Below are 20,810 nucleotides of genomic sequence, written 5' to 3'. Positions count from 1 at the left end.
CCTACCTGAAATCTTTTTCTGGGTTTCCTGCTTTATTTTTCATATAGACATGTCTAGATGTTCTATAATTTTGAGGAATGAAAGTCATTAAAACATCTTGCAAGGGAACCTGGTAAAGGAAAGATATCATGATGGCCCGTCATAACTGTAGGGATTGGACGGGGATGCAATTGGAATGCCTAGGATATTGTACACAGAGGATTTTCTGTTCTCATAACGTTTACTGGTGAGGGAAGACGGAAGAGAATCATCGGGGACATTTTATGCGAACGAAACGGAACGGGAACCCATTGCAAATGTCTCGGTAACGAGGCTATGTGATAAAATCTGTTCCATTCCGTTACCATTGAGACCTCGGAACGTTTACAAACATGTGTGCAATAAACTCCATAGTCATGTTAGTCTAGAATATCGGTGTGCAAAGGGATTTTATAGCACCTTTGAAATTAACTGTGTGAAAGAAATTGTAGCATCATCTTTTATAGATCTAGTCTACTCCCTCAGATGGAATTAATATACAACAATAATACATTTAATAAAAATTTGCTCCTCTTTCATGACACTCAAAATCAGGTGTCTGAGGTGCCTACTGATTTTGCACAGTGTAAACAGCTTGGATTATGGTTGGAGGTTTGAACACAGAAAGCACAATTCAGCTTTGGGCTTCACCAGAAAACAACAACAAAGAAATGGAACAAAGAATGAGCATGAATTGTGTAGCTCCCTGTATGTTTAGCAACAAGTAGTGTTCCCACTCCCAGCAATGCAAAACAGAAGTTCATTGCTTTTTCACTGTTGACATTTCCCATAATTTTTCAAAGGGAAAGTATGCGACAGTAAAAACAGCTTATATTTTGGGCACCTGTATGGATTTATAGTTTTGGAATGACAGCAACATTTCCCCCTTCACTCTTACAAAGGAGTCCTACAGGGTAATGAGCTGTTTGTATATTACTAAAACCCCTTTAGTCTGAAATGAAGGTTCATAAAGGACTTGTCATCACCAAAACAAAGGTGTGTGATATGCAGTAACAGCAACCAGAGAAAATGAAAAGAGCAGGCAAGAAGCTGAGAGATAACTTGGGAAGTTGACAGTCCTCAAGAGTTTTGCATGACAGGGCTGGATAAGGGAGCAGAGATTAGCTTGCAAACAGTTAGAGCGCTAAAACAGAAGTCATCTGTGAAGATTTTCTCCCCTGGCTGCACAATGCTTATGGTGAGGTGTGTGGGAGTGATTGAGAGATACTGTGTTATTTGGCCTGCCATTCTGTGTGCATGTGGAGGCTTACACTCTGTAGGAAGAAGAATTGTGTTGGTTTCTCTCCTCCCACCCCAATCGTGTAGGCATGGGGATTTCCTTGGCTGTCCTAGTGAAAGCTTAGTGTCCTTTGCAGGTGGAATTGATGAAGGACTGTTCAAAGAAGACAGTGAGTCACATAGGAGAGTGGGAGTAAGAAATCAGTAAGAACTGTCAGCCCAGTGGGTGTGAGGATGGCTGGCTGGCCTCTCTTCAGTCACCAATGCAGACTGGATCTATCACAGTTCTCCAAAGAGATGTTTTCATTAACATAGGCTTACATATGAAAATAGTTATTTCCCCTCTTAATTAGAAGTGAAGCAAATATTGATTTACTTTTGTTTACACCCATATTTCATTTTTATTTAATCCTTAGCAAAGCCTGGCAGCTTCACATAGACTTTGAATAATTGGACTGAAAAGGAGGGATGTTTTGGAGCAGATCTTTGGTTCAAACATTCAAATTGCATACCAGAATCTGGGTGCAAAGATGCTTTGATCCTTACTAAATTCCTATGCAGAACAGTCATTCTGGGTGTTTCATTCCATGTAGGCCAAGGGTGGGGAATCTCTTTCAGCCCAAAGTCCAAATCAAGTCACCTGTTCGCTTATGGTAAACCGAAGAATTTCATAGGGTTTCCTTAGGCAAGGAATTCTCAGAGGTGATCTTGCCAGTGGTTTCCTTTGAAATACAGCCTACAGCACCCGGTATTCTTTGGCAGTCTCCCATCCAAGTACTAACCATAGCTGACTACTTAGTTTCCAAGACCAGACAGAATATGATGATTTTAGGATATTTAGGCATCAAACATAAGTCCTAATGAACAACAATGGGGAAGATACCATACCAGGCAGAATGCCTGGGCAGGAAGCCAATCTTGGCATTTTTTAGTTTCCTCATTTCAAAAGCAAAAAGTTTTCTGGGTGAGAAACAGATAAACAAATGTTTCTAACACTTATAAAATCTGTCAGACTGCAGCACTTAGAGCCAATCATGGACTGAGCCAAGAACACAGACACTCTCATTTGCACTGTTTGTAATCCTCAGAATGGGTGAGAATAGTTAGACTTTACATGGAAATGCTGATTCACAGGCAAGAGTCAAAAATACTTTCTGAACAGGCAGAGTTAGAAATACTCTCTGAAGCAATTATTATAATTATAGCTTATAACAATAATGGCACTACCTTTCTGCAGTGGTGGGATTGCATGCTCCTGAGAGGCAAGAGGCTATACTCATGGCAACAGTGTTGCTCCCATGTCAGATAGCCTTTTGCTGAGGAGCCAGACTAAATGTACTAAGCAGCTACTGGCAGCAGCAATAGAGAGTGTGTGTGTGAGAGAGATACTGTTAGATGATCTCTCAAAGATAATGGCAATAAGACCATAGCTAACACTTAGTACTGTATAGAAGTAGGCACAGTAAATCTCTTTTGAAGGTCTTTTACTACAAAAAAAAAAAAAGCTGTGATGAGACAATCTTAAATGAAACAAGAGACAGTGCCAGAAGATGTAACTCCCAGGTTAGATGGCACTCAAAGAGGTACCGGGGTTGAGCAGAGGACAACTATGAGTAGTACTGTGGCTAATGATGCAACTGGACTCCAACTGTTGACATGCTCAGATGTGAAAGGATAGTTCAAAACTGTCCCACACATATTATAGGCACATGAAATGTGAGAAGCATGAACCAGGGGAGTCTAGACATAATGAACCAAGGAAAGGAATGTATAAGCATTGTGATATTTGGGGTGCATGAGCTAAAGTGGACAGAAATGGGACATTTTGAATCAAATAATCACACCATATTTTACTCAGGAAATAAAAATCTAAGGAGAAATGGTGTGGCATTAATAGTGAAGAGAGATGTAGCAAAAGTAATCAAAGGATATAATGCAAAGTCAGACCAAATAATATAAATAAGGAAAAAGGAAAAATTCATCCATATAACCATATGCTCCAATAACATATGAGAAGATAACATATGATATAACATATGATATAACATATGATATGAGAAGACTAGGACTTGGAAGGGCAGGTATGAAGGAACTTGATAAGATCAGTAGGTATAATGACCTATTGTCGAATTGTAAAGTTAGGATTGTCCATGCCATCGTATTTCCCATTTATATGTATGGTTGTTGGAGCTGAACAGTGAAGAAAGCAGATACAAAGAAAATCAACACATTTGAAATGTTGTGTTGGAGAAGGGTTCTACAGATATCATGGACTACTAAAAAGACAAATAAATGGGTTCTAAACCAAATCAAGCCTGAACTCTCCCTAGAAAACAAGATGATGAAACTGAGTTCAGGCATATTATGAGAAGACATGATTCACTAGAAAAGACAATAATGGCGGGATACAGACCGCCCCTTTGGGGCGGCCTGCACCCGTCCCTTTCCCTGCCAGATTGGGGCCTGAGCAGCCACAGTGGCAGCCACAGAGGCCCCAATCCGCCGCTTTTCCAGGCCTTGGGGAAGTGGCAAAATGCCACTTCTCCCCAGCCAGGAAAGGGGTGTCCTTGGGGCTTCATGCCCCAGGACACCCCAGGGAGCCACTACCAGGAGAGAAAGGGGCCACTTGGCCCCTTTCCCCCCAGCTTTGTTCCCGGAGCCATTTGGTGGCTGCAGGAATGAGGCACTCCCCAGGAAGGAGCTCCGTTTTGGAGCTCCTTCCGGCGCCACAAATAGGGCACCCTATGTGCCCTGTAGTGGCGCGATCACGGCACGACCGTGCCATGATGTTTGGACATGGCACGGCCATCATGTCAAAATGGAGGCACCCATCTGTACAGGGCGCTGCCATTTTGACATATGGAGTACGTGCTAGGATTAGGGAGCATCTGTAAAGGACACTCCGAGGCCATCCTAGCATGTACTCAGTACGTGCTAAAAGGCCCGTCTGGAGAGGGCCAATACTTGGTATATAGAAGGCAGTAGTAGAAGAAGAAGATCACGTTACAGGTGAATAGACTCCATCAAGGAGGCCATTGCCCTGAGCTTGTAAGGGTGACTTGGAGGTCTCTCATTTATAGAGTTACCATAAGTTGAAGTTGACCTGAGAGCAATTAACAACAAAATATCAACAATAAGAACAATAATGAATAACAGCAATGCTGATTTAATGTAATACATCAAAAATGCTACCCAATGCTGAAATGTATGTAAGTGATTAGTATGAAACTTACACATTACCTCAACAAATAAACTAGGACACATGTTTCCAAACACCACACACACTGCCTTTAAAATAAAGCAGTTCCTACAAATATTGTGTAAGTCCACTGTCTTTCAACATATACATTTCTTAACATATTTTCCTAAAATGTACATTTTAATGCCATTATCAGAATAGTTTTTGAGCTGCTAACTTCAGCACATATTTTGAAGAGCAATTTTTAAAAGAGAAATGTTTTCCAGTATGTCCATTTGTTTAGGAAGAACAGATCAGGTTGTGCCCATTTGAAAGGCAGACCACATCAAATTTTCAAGGTCTTTGTGCTTAAAACTCTCAAACATCTCAACAGGTATACTGCAAAAGTCCACAATGCAATTCTGTGGTATAATTTACCAACTACCCACCAGACAGGGTTCGGATTTTTGTTGTTGTTGTTAATGTAAGTATACTGCTTCTTCCGAGAGCACTTGCACAGTTTTGAAAAACAAACATTATTTGAATGTCAATAATTTTTCCACTTCAGCAGCACATTGATTGCATGAGAAAAATGTTAAGCTTATTTTTGGAAAGGAACGAAAACAACAACTGTCAAATACTGTTGCAGATACTACCTTGGGGTCTATGCCCACTACACAGTTACAGAGATTTGATCCCACTTTAACTGCTATGGCTCCACTGTATTGAATCATGGCATGTATGGTTTTATGAGATACTTAGAATTCCTTCCCAAAGCTCTCTAATGAAAGTGCACTCTGGAATGCTAAGTGCGTCATCAAACATCCCAAAATTTCATAGGACAGAGCCTTTAACTGTTAAAGTGGATTCAAACTGGTATAACTCTGTAGAGGGACTACACCTCTGATGTTTCAAGAAACAGCTGGAATTTTTGCTATAAGCCAATGGCTTGCTGTAGTCATAGGTTGGTTGATATTTCCTCATTGAGAGCTATTGGATAATATCTATGTAGTGAGGGAGGGCAAGGTGAGGTGAGGGTTGGTCGGACAGAGACACAGTCAGAGGGAACGGAGGACCCAGGGGAAGAGGAAGTGGAGAAGGTGAGATCCTTGGGGAGAGGTGTAAAAGGTAAGGGAGAGGTAAGCGCTTGGTGGAGGGGAAGATGTGGAAGAACGGGACACGGAGAGGCAGTCAGAACAGGGAAAGAGAAAGTAACCAGAAGCCCAAGGAGAGAAGGACACCCAGTGACTCTCCAAGGAAGGCATGGGTTGTTGAGAGTCGGGCCCCACGTGGACGTAAACTTAAGGAACCTCAAAGAAGAGGAGGAATTTAGCTATCCCCAGGAAGGGGTGTGGAGGAACTCTGGAAGGGGAGTGGTGGGACCCAAAGGGAGAGCTTTGGGAACAAGCCCTGGTACCCTCAGAACAAGACAAGTCGGAGCTGGAGGTGTTAGAAAAGTGCTTCGGGCCGAGAGCAGAGCTGGAAGAAGAGTCACCGTGAGGAAACAGAAAGTTGTTTTGAGACTGTGTTTATATTCAGGGTTGGGGCGTTATTTTGTTAAGTTGGAAGAGTTTAGTAAAGTTTAAGTGCATACAAGCCACGTGTCTGCAAGTTTGTAACTCACACCTGGGATAGTGTGGCCACGTGAGCCCAAGATGTCGCAGGGTGCACAAGCCCTGCCCACAATCTACAATGTTGATCTTAGACTATTTAGCTACTGCTACTGCTGCTGCTGTTGCTGTTTAAAAAGCAGATGCAATATGGAGAAAATATAAATATGTAAATTGTAAATATAAAGAAGCTACCAATAAAATTTCCTAATTCTTGGAGAAACAGAGTGAACTGATCTGCTCCTTTTTCTAACAATTTATACTCAGAATCCAGGAAAAGGGCCTAAAGGTGGGAAAGTTTTTTGTCAGTACTAATTTAACTTACCTGCTACATTGTTTTGAGCAATGATTCTCATACGTAGCAGAACTTCCTACATTTCACATATTAAAACCAGTACGTGTGACCAAGTAAAATAGGAATGTGGTCAAAATGGAAAAGTTATTAATGAGGAAAACACACAAACTAAGAGATGCTGCAGCAATTTGCTTTTGGCTGAGCCTTCTGGAAAGGGCATAATTCTGCTCCATTCTCTTTTCTCCTCCCTGCTGAGCTAACAGAGTACAAATGACTTTTGCACTTTGAGCTCACTTTGCAACAATGGAAGTAAGCTGAAGACAAAGAGGAAAGAGGGGAAAGAGGACAAAGAAGCTGAAACATTTTAAAAAGCATCTTAAAATTGAGATGATAGAGGATTAATTGGACTATCCAGAGCTACTACTGCACCAGCACAGCTGCCATATCTGTTAGGGAAACTGGTTGCATTATAGACAACTAGGGGAGATGTAACTGAGGAGGCATGTGCTTGGGCTGGGACTGCAGGGCTTCACCATTAGTACTTGTGAACTGAGACAATGACCGTGTCTTCACCTTCCACTCTAGACAACATCCTATGGAACCCTGGATTTTGCACATTAGGAAAGGGCATTTGGAGTAATCAGCCAGAAAGTTCTAGTGCCTCACCAGAGGATTTTGCATGAGATCTTGCCATGGTAGTTAAAGTGGGATCATAGAACTGTAAGTGTATAATGTGAATGGACCCATAGAGCTTCTTTTGCAAAGCACAGGCACTTCTAGCAATGCTTCAGTGAAAGTTTTCTAAATGTGGCCCACTTCCTTTTCTTTTCTCCCAGCTTTCCAGCATTGCCCCTTTCATCCAGTCTCATAAGGGAGAACAAGTGGAAAGAGACTCATAGATGTGTGTGACAATATTAAGTGACTTGTCTGTAGCAGAAATGGATGGAATTTCTGACAGAACTGTAACATTTGCTGGGTTTCTAATTCAGGTCAGCACCAATTTCTTCTCAAGGTGCTGGAGGTGCTTCCAGTCCAGGAGCAGGAGGGACTCCTCCACAGACCAATGTGACCAGCAATCGGAGACTGCAGCAGACACAAGCACAAGTGAATGAGGTGAGATTAGTGTTAAGATATATTGCATTTCCTTTATGAGTTTCATACTTGTGAATTACACCATCTGTTAAGTGATATATCAATCTTGATCCCCGTTTGGAATTTGCCATTTACTTGTAGTGATGAGCCATTGGCCCAGGGTGAGCACTCAGTTGACAAACTATGCAGTGGTTGTGGTAATATGGTCTCCCCCACACCCTTAATATCTTAATGTGAATTAGTGGATAATTAGAACAAAAACATGGTTCTGGGCATAGTCTTCTGTGTTCCCTTTGCGTAAGAATTTGACTCACATCCAATTCACATCCTACTAGCAATATACACAGGTGTAAGTTCATCGTGTGTCTACATGTACCTCCTTTTTATTGTTTCAGAGGTTGATATTCACTTACATCTCCTGCAATGATGTGGAAATGTGAAAAGGATTTAGAGGTCTTAGCAGGCCACAGACTTAGCATGAGTCAACAATTTCACAGCAAAACACAGCAAAACATAAAGGAAAAAAAAAGGCTGGGCTGCAATAGAAATATATTGTCCAGTTTGAGGAAAATAGCAGTACCACTCTATTCTGCTTGGTCAGACCTCACCTGGAATCCAGTTCTGGGCACCACAGTTCAAGAAGAATACCAACAAACTGGAACATGTCCAGAGAAGGGCAAACAAGAAACTAAGCTTTATGATGAATGACTGAGAGAGATGGGTATATTTAGCTGGAGAAGAGAATAAATGAAATAATAAAACTTTTATTTCTATCCCGCTTTTTGTCAAGACAATCAAAACAGCATACAAAGACTTAAAGGGTGACATGATAGCTGTTTTTATATATCTGAAGACATGTCATGTAGAAGGTAGAGCAAGCTTGTTTCATTGCTTCAGAGACTAGAACATGAACCAAGGTGTTCAAATGACAAAAGAAGAGATTCCATCTAAACATTAGGAATAACTTTTTTTTTCTTTTACTGTAAGAGCTGTGTAACAGTGGAGTAGATTACCTCAGGGGGTGGTGGGCTCACCATTTTGGGGAGTCTTTGAGAGATTGGATTAGCATCTTTCAAGAGTGCTTTAGTTTTGTATTCCTACATGACAGGGGATTGGACTAGATAACTTAGTGGTCCTTTCTAACTCTAGGTTTCTATGACTCATTGTTGCGCTGTAATAGCTGCCCTATGACCATTCTGTTGCTGCTGAGAGAATCTGGGAGCATCTGGATATGTTCCCCCAGCCAGATGCAAACTGATGACATTATCTGATGAGACCTCCAAAGGATCCCAGTGGATCTCAGTGGAAAAGGTCTTCAGTCTTGTTACACCCCCACCAACCCACACACACACTGTATATGATGTTTCCATATCTTCATATCTGGAGCCAGGCATTTTTAAAGAGGTTACAGTGATCTTTGGAACATCAGGAAACTTTCCCATGGGAAGGACACATTGACCTGAAGACATGTGAAAGGTCTGGGCAATAAAAGTTAAATGCGTTTGCTGATCACTATGTCCCCAGGCTTTCCTTATATCCTCTCATACTAGAAACAAAGGCAATGGTAAGTAAGACTGTACATCCTACCTACCCCCTGCCATGTTCCCAGCCAACATCTTCATCCATCTGTTTTGGGGTTGCCCTAAATCCAATCAATGTTTTTATTACTCCAAAATTAAAGTCATCAGTTGTTCCAGAATCCATTGTCAATGCTCTGGGAAGACCATCAGGTCTTTGTTATCTTTCATGATAACACCTAGAACTTTTTGAGGCTAAGATAATAGTTGTAAATATAAGGCCCCCAGACATAGCTTACTTGCACACAGTTTGAGTTTACAGTCTGCCCATGGACCATGTGTGCACAGAGAGCTTCTTTCACTCACTGTGTTGCCCTCAGATGCCATCTGAGCTACACCTTGTTGCTGTGGTTTCCTCATCAGGATAGATAAATATTACTCCTTCTACAGCCTTTAGCTTACCCTACCTAATTTCTATATTTCTATTTCAGTTACCTCTATATGATGTTTCTGTTTAAGGAGTTTATTGCACACTGTTTAAAGTGACTTACTACATTCGCATTTAATTTTGAAGCTGGGGGGCTTTCTACACAGCCCTTTGGGACGTCCTCCGGACGTCCCATTTTAAAAAAGGGGCGTCTCTTATAGACGCCCCTGTGCCTAGTACGGACTCCGTCCGTACAAGATGGCGCCGGCCCTTCTACATGGCCGGCGCCATCTTTACGTACTGGACGCTGAGCGTCCAGACGCGTCGCGCCGCTGCTGACGTAGCGAGCGCGCCCCTGGCGCCTCGCTACGTCGCAAACGCGACGCCAAAAGAAGCTCCATTTTGGAGCTTCTTTTTTCGGTCCGCGCGGGAGTCGGGCCGTCTGAAGGCTCCGGCTCCCCCGCGGACCTACTGGCGGCGGCGCCAGACCGCTGCAAAGCGGCGGTCTGTACCCCGCCTGGATCTTATCACATGTGCCAGGGGCTGCAGCCTGGGTCCCAACCACACTTATCCAGCATCTTTCCAAAACCAGGGGTTTGCCATTTTGAAAAGATCCTGGATAAGCACAGCTGGGGTCTGGGATGCATCCAGGTTGCACTCACCTGGCCAGTGGTGCATGTGATAAGATCCGGCTTCAAAATTTAATGTGAATGGGGTAAGTCACTTTAAACAGCATGCAATAAACTCCTGAACTGCTAATGTGTGTTTGGGTGCACTCTTTCTAAATAAAACTCTTCTTATAATCACCAAACATGGAGTCCTCCCATGGTTAGTTCTAGTATACATAGGTGAAAATGATCCTTAAGTTATCCAGCCTCTTGCAAGCCTTCTTGATCTAAACAATTCCCCCAAAATTAAAGAGATGCTGACACAGCTGCTGGGCACCCCAAGTCCCCTCACCTTTGTAGGTAACAGTCTGCATCTGACTTTGGGAGCATAGCTAGATGCTTCTCCGATCCCATCCACACTCACTCTCAACCACTCAATGGCTGTTTGGAGTTATCACAGTGGAAAAATGAGTCTGGGTGGTGGTGACAGGGGAGCTGTAACAAATTCTCACATGCAGAACTGTTATGTGATGCTGAGCCATACAGAATGTTTAACTTAGTGTGTTTCCAAAGCAGAACTGCACACAAAACAAGCCATAGTGGTTATAGGACTGTTAAATCCTATACCACATAAGAAAAGTAGTGTTGCTAGCCAGAGGAACAAGCCCAAATTACAGATCAGTTATATAGATGTGGGCAGGGCAGGCGTGGTCGGCTGCATCCTGAGTCTCTAGCTTAGGAAACTGACTCCTCGTGAGTAACAAACTTGCACAGGCGAGGGTGCTTGCAACAGGAACTTTAATAATGCCCAATCAACACAACTTGTAACTTCTCACAAACATAAACTTTCAACCACCTCCGGTCTGGCCCCTGGGGAGTCTCCTCTCACATCCCCTCTGCCCTTCAGCTGGATCCTTGTGGCTTGCCGCCGACCTTCGGCGTTCCCTTCGGTATTTCTCCAGCGGCTCCCCCTCGGCCTTCTCTATTCCCTTTGGTTTTGGGCCTTGTTCCCAACACTCGCCCTTCGGGTCCCACCACTCGCCTTCCAGACTACCTCTTTCCTGCTGCCTCCAGTCTCCTTCTCCAGGGTAAACAAAGTCTCTTTCCAGTCTGGGGTTTCTTAGTTGGTTCTCCTTGTGTAGCCCCAGTTGCTGCACCCCGTGTCTCCCTTGAAGGGAAACAGGTATAGCCTTTCATCGAGGGTTGTGGGTTACCTGGGCTGTCCCTTCCCCAACCACCACTCCACGACCCCCTCTTCCACATCTCTCCTCCGCACACCTCTCCTCCTGACTACTTATAACCCCCTGGGGCCACACCTCTTCTTCTGGCTCCTCCCTCAACTCCTCCTTCTCCTGTGCCACCTGACCCTCTTCACCCCTCCCAACTCCCTCAGCTGCCCCTGCTTTACTACAATAGTTAAGCACACTCATTTTACATTTAGAAATCTGAGGCTACAATTTGTCCAAAGGGCAATCAGGAAATCCATACCAGAGAACTCAGAAATATGCAAGGCTAATAACTGAAGAGTCAGACCACAAAAGACAACTCGAATCAAAAGCACACATTAAAAGACAAAGGAATTAAGCATGTTAAAAATATTGATCCATTTCACAGAATAAAAATACTGCATACGTGCTAAATATTTTTCATACACACATTATTCTTGTGTCCCTATATTTGTGTAGTCTCCCTTAAACTGTCTTCTACACGTAAAGCACAGACAGACACAAGAACCTAGTGAGATGTCGAAGCTCAGCTCAAATGGAAACAAGCATAGTCAGACCCCTTCTTTCATACATATAGTATATGTGACAGAGAAAACATGGCACAGACACACATCTGGTCAGAATGATTGCATCTATGATCAGTTTTTCCTGATCAGTTGTCAGCTATGGCAATCTGCTGCAGCAGCTTCACATAGGTTCTAAGACAGGAAAACTGTTTCATAGAATCATAGAACCGTTGAGTTGGAAGAGACCACAAGGGCCATCCAGTGCATCCCCCTGCCATGCAGGAACTCTCAATCAAAGCATCCCCGACAGATGGCCATCAAGCCTCTGCTTAAAGACCTCCAGGGAAGGAGACTCCACTACACTCCGAGGGAGTGTGTTCCACTGTTGAACAGCTCTTACTGTCAGGGCTCCATGCTGAATTTCCTGTGAAATTCTGCTGATGAAATTAAGAAGTACAATAACCCTACAATAAAAGCATTTTCCTTTGGGAAACTGCATATTTGGTTTGTGAAAAAATGTCTGGAAAGTCAGTTATAATATGTTGCCATATTACAAACATCCTTTAGATGGCACTAAATGCCCATACTATAGAAATTCATAATTCCAGTAGAGAAGCATGCTTTGCTTTGTTGGTTTTGATACCAGTAGGTACCATTTTCAAGAACCAGGGAGGGCAATATGCCTCACCTTCCTGTTAACATCAGTATTTATTTATTTATTTATTTAGGTATTTATATCCCGCCCTTCAGCCCTAATGGCTCTCAGGGCGGCTTACAATTAATATTTTTAATCAGACAGTTCCCTGCTCTCAGGCTTACAGTCTAAAAGACACGAAACAAAAGGAGAAGGGAATGGTGGAGGGAAAGGGGATGAGGTCCAGTGGTTCTTCTCTCCCTCAGAGGCCTGGACCAAGACAGATGGATTGGAGGGCGGAGTCTCCTTCCTTCAGCCTAGTCCTGATGAAGCTGGACCTGCCTGGTGAACTCCCTTTCAGCCTGTTCTCTCCCTCACTGGCCGAAAGCTGACAGTTATGGAGGGAGGGCGCTCTATCTTCAAGCTAGCCCCTGATGACGCTGGGCCAGCCTGTTCTCTCCCTCACCGGCCAACAGATGACAGTACTCACTCCTCTTCTACCACTTGGCAGGAGGATTAGATTGGATGGCCCTTGTGGTCTCTTCCAACACTATAATTCTATGATAACTTGTATCTGGTGTTTTAAGCATGTTATAACCCACCATGGGTCCCAGTATCAGTATAAGGAGGAGACTGAAGTAAAATGAAGAACACACCCTTGGTGCAAATCATTGCGAACCAGTATTCTACACAAAATAGCCTCATGCACATTTTCACCAAGCCTTATATTTGAATTTTCATTCCTCTGTCACCATCCACTAAATGAATGTTTTACGGATATGTTAGGCTTGCTAACAACTTGGTATCCCAATTGCAGGTGGTGGACATAATGCGCGTCAATGTGGACAAAGTATTAGAAAGAGACCAGAAACTTTCTGAGCTTGATAACCGTGCAGATGCTTTGCAAGCTGGAGCTTCTCAGTTTGAAACCAGTGCAGCTAAACTGAAGCGGAAATATTGGTGGAAAAACTGTAAGGTAAAACTTATTATTGGATAGTATAACATGGTCTTCAAGAGAAATTTCAAGTGATTTGGGCAAAAATGATCAGTGCATATCATCTTATACGTTATATGTCCATGTATATCATTACATAGCCTACAGCCTTTCATAAATGAAAATCAAAACACTAGCAAAAGTTATTAATGAAACAGTTTGTTTTGGGCTGAGCTTACTGGGAAAGGCATGGTTCCACCCCCTCCTCTCTCTTTGCTGAGTTAATTCAGTACAATTCAGTACAAACTACTTTTGCACTTTGAACTCAGTCTTCAGAAGTTAAAGAAAGCTGAGGACAAAGTGGGAAAGTGGGAAGAGAAGAAAGAAACTAGGGCATTTTAGAAGCAGCTGAAAAAGCTAGACAACAGAGGGTTAATTGGGCCTGTAGCAGTCAAGTTGGACATTTGGAGAATATAGCATTAGTTAGAGACAATAACAATTTTATCATATGACCATCCATGTTTATCTTGTTGGAGGGAGAAAGGCTTAGGCAAATTTAATAGTTTTCATGCAAAATGGCACCTTTTCTGATCTTAAATGGCTTTTTCTTTCCCTATTCAATGAAGCATAGAACACTTAGGTCTGATGCTATTACCAGTGCCGTCACTTGGGTTGACATCACCCAGAGCGGTAACTCATGGTCTCACCTCCACTCCAGTGACCTCCTTCCATATTACCATACAGAATTAGGGGTGTGTGTGTGTGTGTGTGTGTGTGTGTGTGTGTGTGTGTGTTAATGTTACTCATAAATCGAACCATGGGATCTTGTTATCCACTAGAGTTTGGCTCCAAGATCCCCTGTGGATAACAAAATCAGTGGATGCTCAAGTCTCATTAAATATAATGGCAAAGTAAAATAGTGTCCCTTATATCAAATGACAAAATCAAGGTTTGCTTTTTGGAATTAATACTTTTTGGGAATATTTTCAAGCCGTGGATGCTTGAATTCATGGATAAAAAATACGTGGATAAGGAGGACAGACTGTAATTCCCATGTATTACTGTCTGTAATGGTAATAGTTGTGACATAAACAACTAGAAAAATTAAATCTGTACCTTTATATTACAATATCATGGGCTTATTAGCCTAAATATATTTACATATACATAGTTTCATATGGTTAATGTGAAAATTTGGTAAGATATGATTTTTTTTTTAAAAATTAAAAGATGTTAAAAAAATTAAAAATAAAATTTTAAAAGTTTTAAATTGTTTTTAAAACACAGGGCCTGGCCTCTCCTTTTCCCTCCCACTGAGCCTCATCCCATTCAGACCATCTCTTCAGCATTTTAAAGGGATGCCACAACCTATGAATGCCACAGCCTGTTTCTACCAAAAGGCATGTTTGGGGACTTGTAGTACCACCCCTCCTTAGGGTGTCACCTGGTGCAGTCCGCAGCCCTCCCAGCCTCCTAGTGACACCCCTAGCTATTACTGTATTGTTTTGTTTTATGAAAATATATTGGTGGGATTCATAGTTGTGTGAGCCCCTCCTTTCAAATTCTCCCTTTTGGGAGAAGTTCAGGAGAATCAATAAAGTCAATAAAAATTGGATTTTAAAAAATCTAAATATTTTAGGGTCTTGTACTGTTACCTAATCAGTAGGACTCCAGGACCCCTAGTTTTTCTAGATCCAGCAAAAAGGTCTCAGGGATTCACAAACTATGGCCTCAAATAGACAGGCTAAAAGAAGTAGTTTCAGGCTGCTTTGGGGGTGTGGCGTTAATATGAACCACACACACTGGAAGTGGTCGGAAACTGCATTGTGGCTGCTGCAAGGGAGGAAAACCTGAACTGAAAAGAAGTGGAAATAAACTGTTCTTGCCTCAAAAGTGCACATCTTTGACCCTGTATATAAATGCTCCAACACAAAACTGGTCCCAAAGGAGTGTTCCATCCTAATTCTAAAGCAGTATATATATGTGAACCCATGCAGGTGAACATTTAAAAAGGACAGAGCTGGCAGTCAAGGCAGCAATGCAAAAAAGGGAAAGTATAACACCTCCAATGGCTATAAGTACAATATACAGAAGCCAGACAGTCCAAGTCAGGGCATGGGATGAAGGGGGCTGTGAAAGAAACATGTAGGAGGGCATGATTGTGCATTGTCAGTGTTTTACTGGGCTCGCCTCTGCTCCAGTCCCCTGTCCCAGTGAAGCATTGCAGGTGCAACTGTGTGCACCATCAAAGGGGGCAGCCTTCCAATGGGATTGCATCTAGGTAGCAGGCAGTTGCTGGAAGTGTGTTTCAGTTATGGTGTGCATGAATGGTGACGGGAATTTTTTAAAATCACCCAGCAGTATGACTTGATGCTGTGCCACATAGTCATAGTGTGTGCATGTGGGTTTCCTTGGGAGTGGACAGTGCAGTCAGCGGGGTCTCAGCTCACTTTTGGAAGAAGTAGCTTTGGGCAGCTCTTTCCTGCCTATCTTCTTGACCCCTATGTCTAACAGCCTGCAAAGACCTAAATCCAACTAGAGTAGACCCATTGAATCAATGGGATTAACATATAAGTGTTGAGTTATCACGCTTCAGTTCATTCATTAGATCTGCTGTAGCTGGGACTAACAATTGGTTTTAAGATACACTCTAAACATGTTGGACGATAGTTCCTATCATCCCCTTCCAACATGGCTATGGTTGGAGGGTTGGACTACACCTCCCATAATACAGCAGTTGAACATCACACCCAGCCAATATGGCCATTGTAATTTTTCTCAGGGGTGTCATGAATATTGCAGATTTATACTTGAAAAAATAAATTCAAACTTACCTGCCAAACTGTCATGTACTGACTGTGATGTGGTAGTGAAAGATGAAGGTAAACCATGGTCCTTTTAATTACCATGCTCTTGGAGAGACTGGGATTGCAGAAGCACTTGTGTTAGAAGATAAATGTTTATTTGTTTGGTGTATTTATTCGTCAAATTTGTATTCTGTCTTTCTCCTAGCAAGGCCCCCAAGGTGGCTAAATCTCCACAGTACAGATGAGAGTGACTGAATTCTGTTTTTGTTTTTTTTTTTCTTATTCAACTCTCTTTTCAGATGATGATCATCTTGGGTATTGTATGTGCTGTCATTCTTATCATAATAATAAGTGAGTAGCACTCTTTCCCCATTTTGTTTGACATCATTTTATTTCTGAATATTAATGAGTGAACAAAACATAAAGGGCAGCTGGTTGGTTCTGTGTCAGCAGGGTGCCAAATCCACCTGTGGGTTTTAGCTTGAACTTTGAAAGAAATGGGTTCAGTACTTTAGATAGCTCCTTTAAACTTCAAACTAAAACCCAGAATAGATTCATGACCCCACTGACATGGAAACGACCAGCTGCTACGGCAAAGCATTCACAAAGAGGTCTGTTGGGAATTCTCCCCTACCCACATTCCTGTCATGGGAAACTCAAAATAATGTATCACTTGCCACTGGAGAACCACTTGGTTTTTCAAAGGAGCTGTACAGCTTTGTTTTCTCAACAGGAAAGGCAAAATCCTTTTCATGATTAAGTGAAACATTTGCCTAATTATAAAAGCTCTTCATCTTCTTGAAACTAACAGCGACAGCAGGGTCAGTCATTACATTAGCTCACTGTTACAAAATCTGGACAAAGCCCTTCTGATATCTTGGTAAACATGGATTATGGTTCGTAATAGCAGGAAAGCTCAAGACAAGACCATTTTCATCATAAGATATTTATTTCAAAATTATGCATGTATATGTAATGCTTGTGTTAGCAAGACCTGCTATTAAGAGAGGGGTTTAGTATAATTGGAATAGAACATTGCCACTGAAACTATGAATCTCACTCCAAAGCGAGGCTGTGAATCATGAAGACATCCATGTTATTGGCCTGCAGTTCTCAGCATTCTTAGGGACAGTAGTATAGCTAATAAGGAAGAATAGGGAGAATTGTAATTCAGCAATGTCTTAAAGGGTTGCAAGATTTCCATCCCTGTTGAAGAACAGTCAATAAACTAATAACAAAGGCTTTATTTGGAAGTATGTCCTGGAAAAACTGGACACAGGATTACAGTTGTTATGTGCCTTCAAGTCAATTTCCAGTTTATAGTAACACTAATCACAGGGTTTTCATAGCAAGATTTGTTCAGAGGGGATTTGTCTTTGCCTTCCTCTGAGACTGAGGGGTGACTTGCCCAAGGTCACCTTATGGGTTTCCATGGACAAGCAGGGATTCAAACCTTGGTCTCTTAAACCACTACACCATGCTACCTCATCCAGGAAATTAATTTGGCAGTGTAGGTGCAGCTCATATTTCTTAGATGACTTAAGGGTAGCCCAGTCTGGACCTGGTTCAGAGCCTAATATGAACATGGATAGCCATAACTACTATATCACAGCAGTTTGAATTAGGACAACCATCACCCTAGAAGTGACTCTGGATGTCACAACGTTAAGTGCTTAGTTCATACCCAAGTTTCTCATATTTGAGTACTTGGCTACAGGAACAGTGCAGAAATCAAGCACAACTTCTTCATGAGAATCAGCTCCCTTGACATGAATGAACTAAAGGTAATAATTGATCCAGGGCAAATCAAAGTGGCAGTTTACATATATTTGTTTTTTAGCAAATTAATTGAAAGGGGACATTATGGTGTCCTTTGATAATTGATAACTTATGCTCAGTTTGTACTGCTGGACAAACCACTTGTTTTTTTTTTATTGAACCCACTTCTTTTATTTTACATCCATCTTTCCAATATACTTACAATGTATACATAAATTTATCTATATCTACTACATCCCTCTCTCTCCTCCTCCCCATCATACGTATACCCCCTTCCCCTACTGCCCCTTCCCCTCCCTCCCAATCTATTCCCACATGCATTCTCCAACCTATATTTCTCTCTTCCTTCTTATCTACTGTATATCTATATCTCTATACATATATTCCTTCTGTACCTCAATTTTTCTTTATTTCCATAGATCCTTTCTTAGTTTCTTCACTCTGATTTTCCTATATTCTTGTCCCAATACTGTATTACTATGTTCCAATCTTCTTCTTCATCCTCCTTGCTCTCCTTTTAACTTTTTAGACAATCTATCAGCCTCTCTCATATCCAGTAGTCTATTGGACCATTCCTCTACCGTCGGAATCTGGGTCGATTTCCATTTTTGTGCATATAGCAATCTGGCTGTAGTAACCATGTATAATATTATTTTCCAGTATTTTATCTCTATTTCCCTTTCTATCTTACCGTATATTCCGGCATATAAGACGACTGGGCGTATAAGACGACCCCCAACTTTACAACTTAAAATAGAGTGTTTGGGATATACTCACCGTATAAGACCACCCCTCTCTTCCACGATAAGTCAGAAAGGAGCTGAAGGCACACAATAACAGTAGCAGCAGTGGCAGAGGAGAAAGAGGGGGAGGAGAAAAAAGGAGAAGGAGAAAGAAGAAAAGGAGGGGAAGAGGAGGGAGACTCCACTACACTCTGAGGAAGGAGTCTGTTCCACGTTTGAAATAACAGCATACACAACATTATTTCACCCGCCTCGACAACTCCTCCCGCCCTTCCTCTTGGTGCATCTACACTTTAGAATTAATGCAGTTTGACACCATTTTAAGAGCTGCTGCTCCATCCTATTGGAATCCTAGAATCTGTAGTTTTATAAGGTCTTTTGCCTTCTCTGCCCAAAGAATGCATGGAGGGGCACTGATCCAAACTACAAATCCCAGGGATTCTGTATGGATGGAGCCGTGGCAGTTCAAGTGGCTCCTATTGGAATCAAAGCCCAGGAAGCTTTGTGCCAAATAGAAACGTGTTAGGCTGCAACTGCACTGCAGAAATAATCCAGTTTGACACCCCTTTAACTGCCCTGGCTCAGTGCCAGGGAATCCTGGGAATTCTAGTTTTGTGAGACATTTAACTTTCTCTCCCAGAAAACTCTGGTGTGACAACAAATTAGTTCCCAGGATTTCATAGCACTGGGCCATGGCAGTTAAAACAGTACAAAACTGGATTGTCTCTGGAGTGAAGATGCAGCCTGAGTTGGGTCCAAGACACACTTCAGAAATAATCCAGTTTGAGACTGCTTTAACTGCCCTGGCTCAGTGCTATGGAATCCTGGGAATTCTAGTTTTCTGAGATATTTAGCCTTCTCAGCAAACTTTGGTGTGACAACAAACTACAATTCCCAGGATTTCATAGCACTGGGCCATGGCAGTTAAAACGGTATGAAACTGGATTGTCTCTGGAGTGAAGATGCAGCCTTAGTTGGATCCAAGACACACTTCAGAAATAACTGCCCTGGCTCAGTGCTAGGGAACCCTGGGAAGTGTAGTTTTGTGAGACATTGAGCGTTCTCAGAAAGAGCTCTGGTGCCACAACAAACTACAATTCCCAGGATTCCCTAGCACTGAGCCAGGAGAGTCAAAGTGGTCACAAACTGGATTATTTCTGCAGTGTGTTTTGGACCTTGGTTATTAAAAATGCTCAAGGTCCAATCCATACTGCAGAAATAATCCAGTTTGAGACTGCTTTAACTGCCCTGGCTCAGTGCTAGGGAACCCTGGGAATTGTAGTTTTGTGAGAGCTCTGGTGCCACAATGAACTACAATTCCCATGCATCTGAGGAAGTACGCTTAAGTCTAGGAAAGCTCATGCTGCCAACTTTTCTTTCAGTGAGACTCAAAGGTGCTACAAGATCTATCTCTCTATCATCATCATCACCATTATTGTTATCATTATTAAATCCAAATGCACCTGCAGAAGTGGACTTAAATTGGCAACACTGATTATGCTGTAGACTCATTCTCTGGGGCTGGGATCTGGAAGTGTGGAGGCAATTCCCTTGAAAAACCAGGGAATCCTGGGAATTGTAGTTTGTGAGGGCGGGGGGGGCAACCACTGTCCTCTCTCTGATTGGCTGTTAGTGTGACTCTATCCAAACAGGATTGGTTGCTCTGTAGCCTGGCTCTCAGAGGGACTCAGGGGCTAAGAGAGAGAGAGAGAGAGAGAGAGAGAGAGAGAGAGACCCTTTTCTGAGGGTGGGGTGGCGACCACTCTCCAGCCCTCTCTCTGATTGGCTGAAAACTGTGAGTGTGTGACTCCAAAGGATTGGTTGCTCTGTAGCCAGCCTGGCTCTCAGGCTGGAGGGAAGGTAGAGACAGATCTTCTGCCTTCCGAGGACAGGAAGGGAAAGGAGGGAGCAAGGAAGGAAGGCAGAGAAGAAAAAGGGAGGGAGGGAAGGCAAAAGGAGGGAAGGAACGGAGGAGGATGCTCCTTTGCCTTTGAGAGAAGCCTTCCCTGCCGAGGGCTCTCTTTAGGACCCAGGGGCTTTCCGGAGTACAAGACTACCCCCGACTTTGGGGAACATTTTTCTGGGCTAAAAAGTCGTCTTATAGGCCGGAAAATACGGTATATGTCATATTCAGCAAGTAGAGTTCTGGATTTTTTTTTTGGAACTTTCCTCCTAGTATCTCTATTATTGTTAGATG

At 42.5% G+C, this 20,810-nt stretch overlaps 1 protein-coding gene across 1 annotated transcript in view; it reads left to right on the top strand.

Annotated features, from left to right (window-relative positions):
• The window catches only part of LOC121924713 (vesicle-associated membrane protein 2-like), a 49,558-nt gene that overhangs the window by 24,694 nt on the left and 4,054 nt on the right, over positions 1-20,810 (top strand). Inside the window, exons 2-4 of the mRNA XM_042456060.1 lie at positions 7,330-7,453; positions 13,168-13,326; positions 16,391-16,442. Coding sequence (XP_042311994.1) covers positions 7,330-7,453; positions 13,168-13,326; positions 16,391-16,442 — 335 coding nt within the window. The remainder of the gene's footprint in view (positions 1-7,329; positions 7,454-13,167; positions 13,327-16,390; positions 16,443-20,810) is intronic.

Source organism: Sceloporus undulatus, chromosome 3 (assembly GCF_019175285.1).
Source record: "Sceloporus undulatus isolate JIND9_A2432 ecotype Alabama chromosome 3, SceUnd_v1.1, whole genome shotgun sequence".
NCBI lineage: Eukaryota > Metazoa > Chordata > Lepidosauria > Squamata > Phrynosomatidae > Sceloporus > Sceloporus undulatus.
Note: the sequence above shows the minus strand (reverse complement) of the source record. Positions and strands in the feature narration are given on the sequence as shown.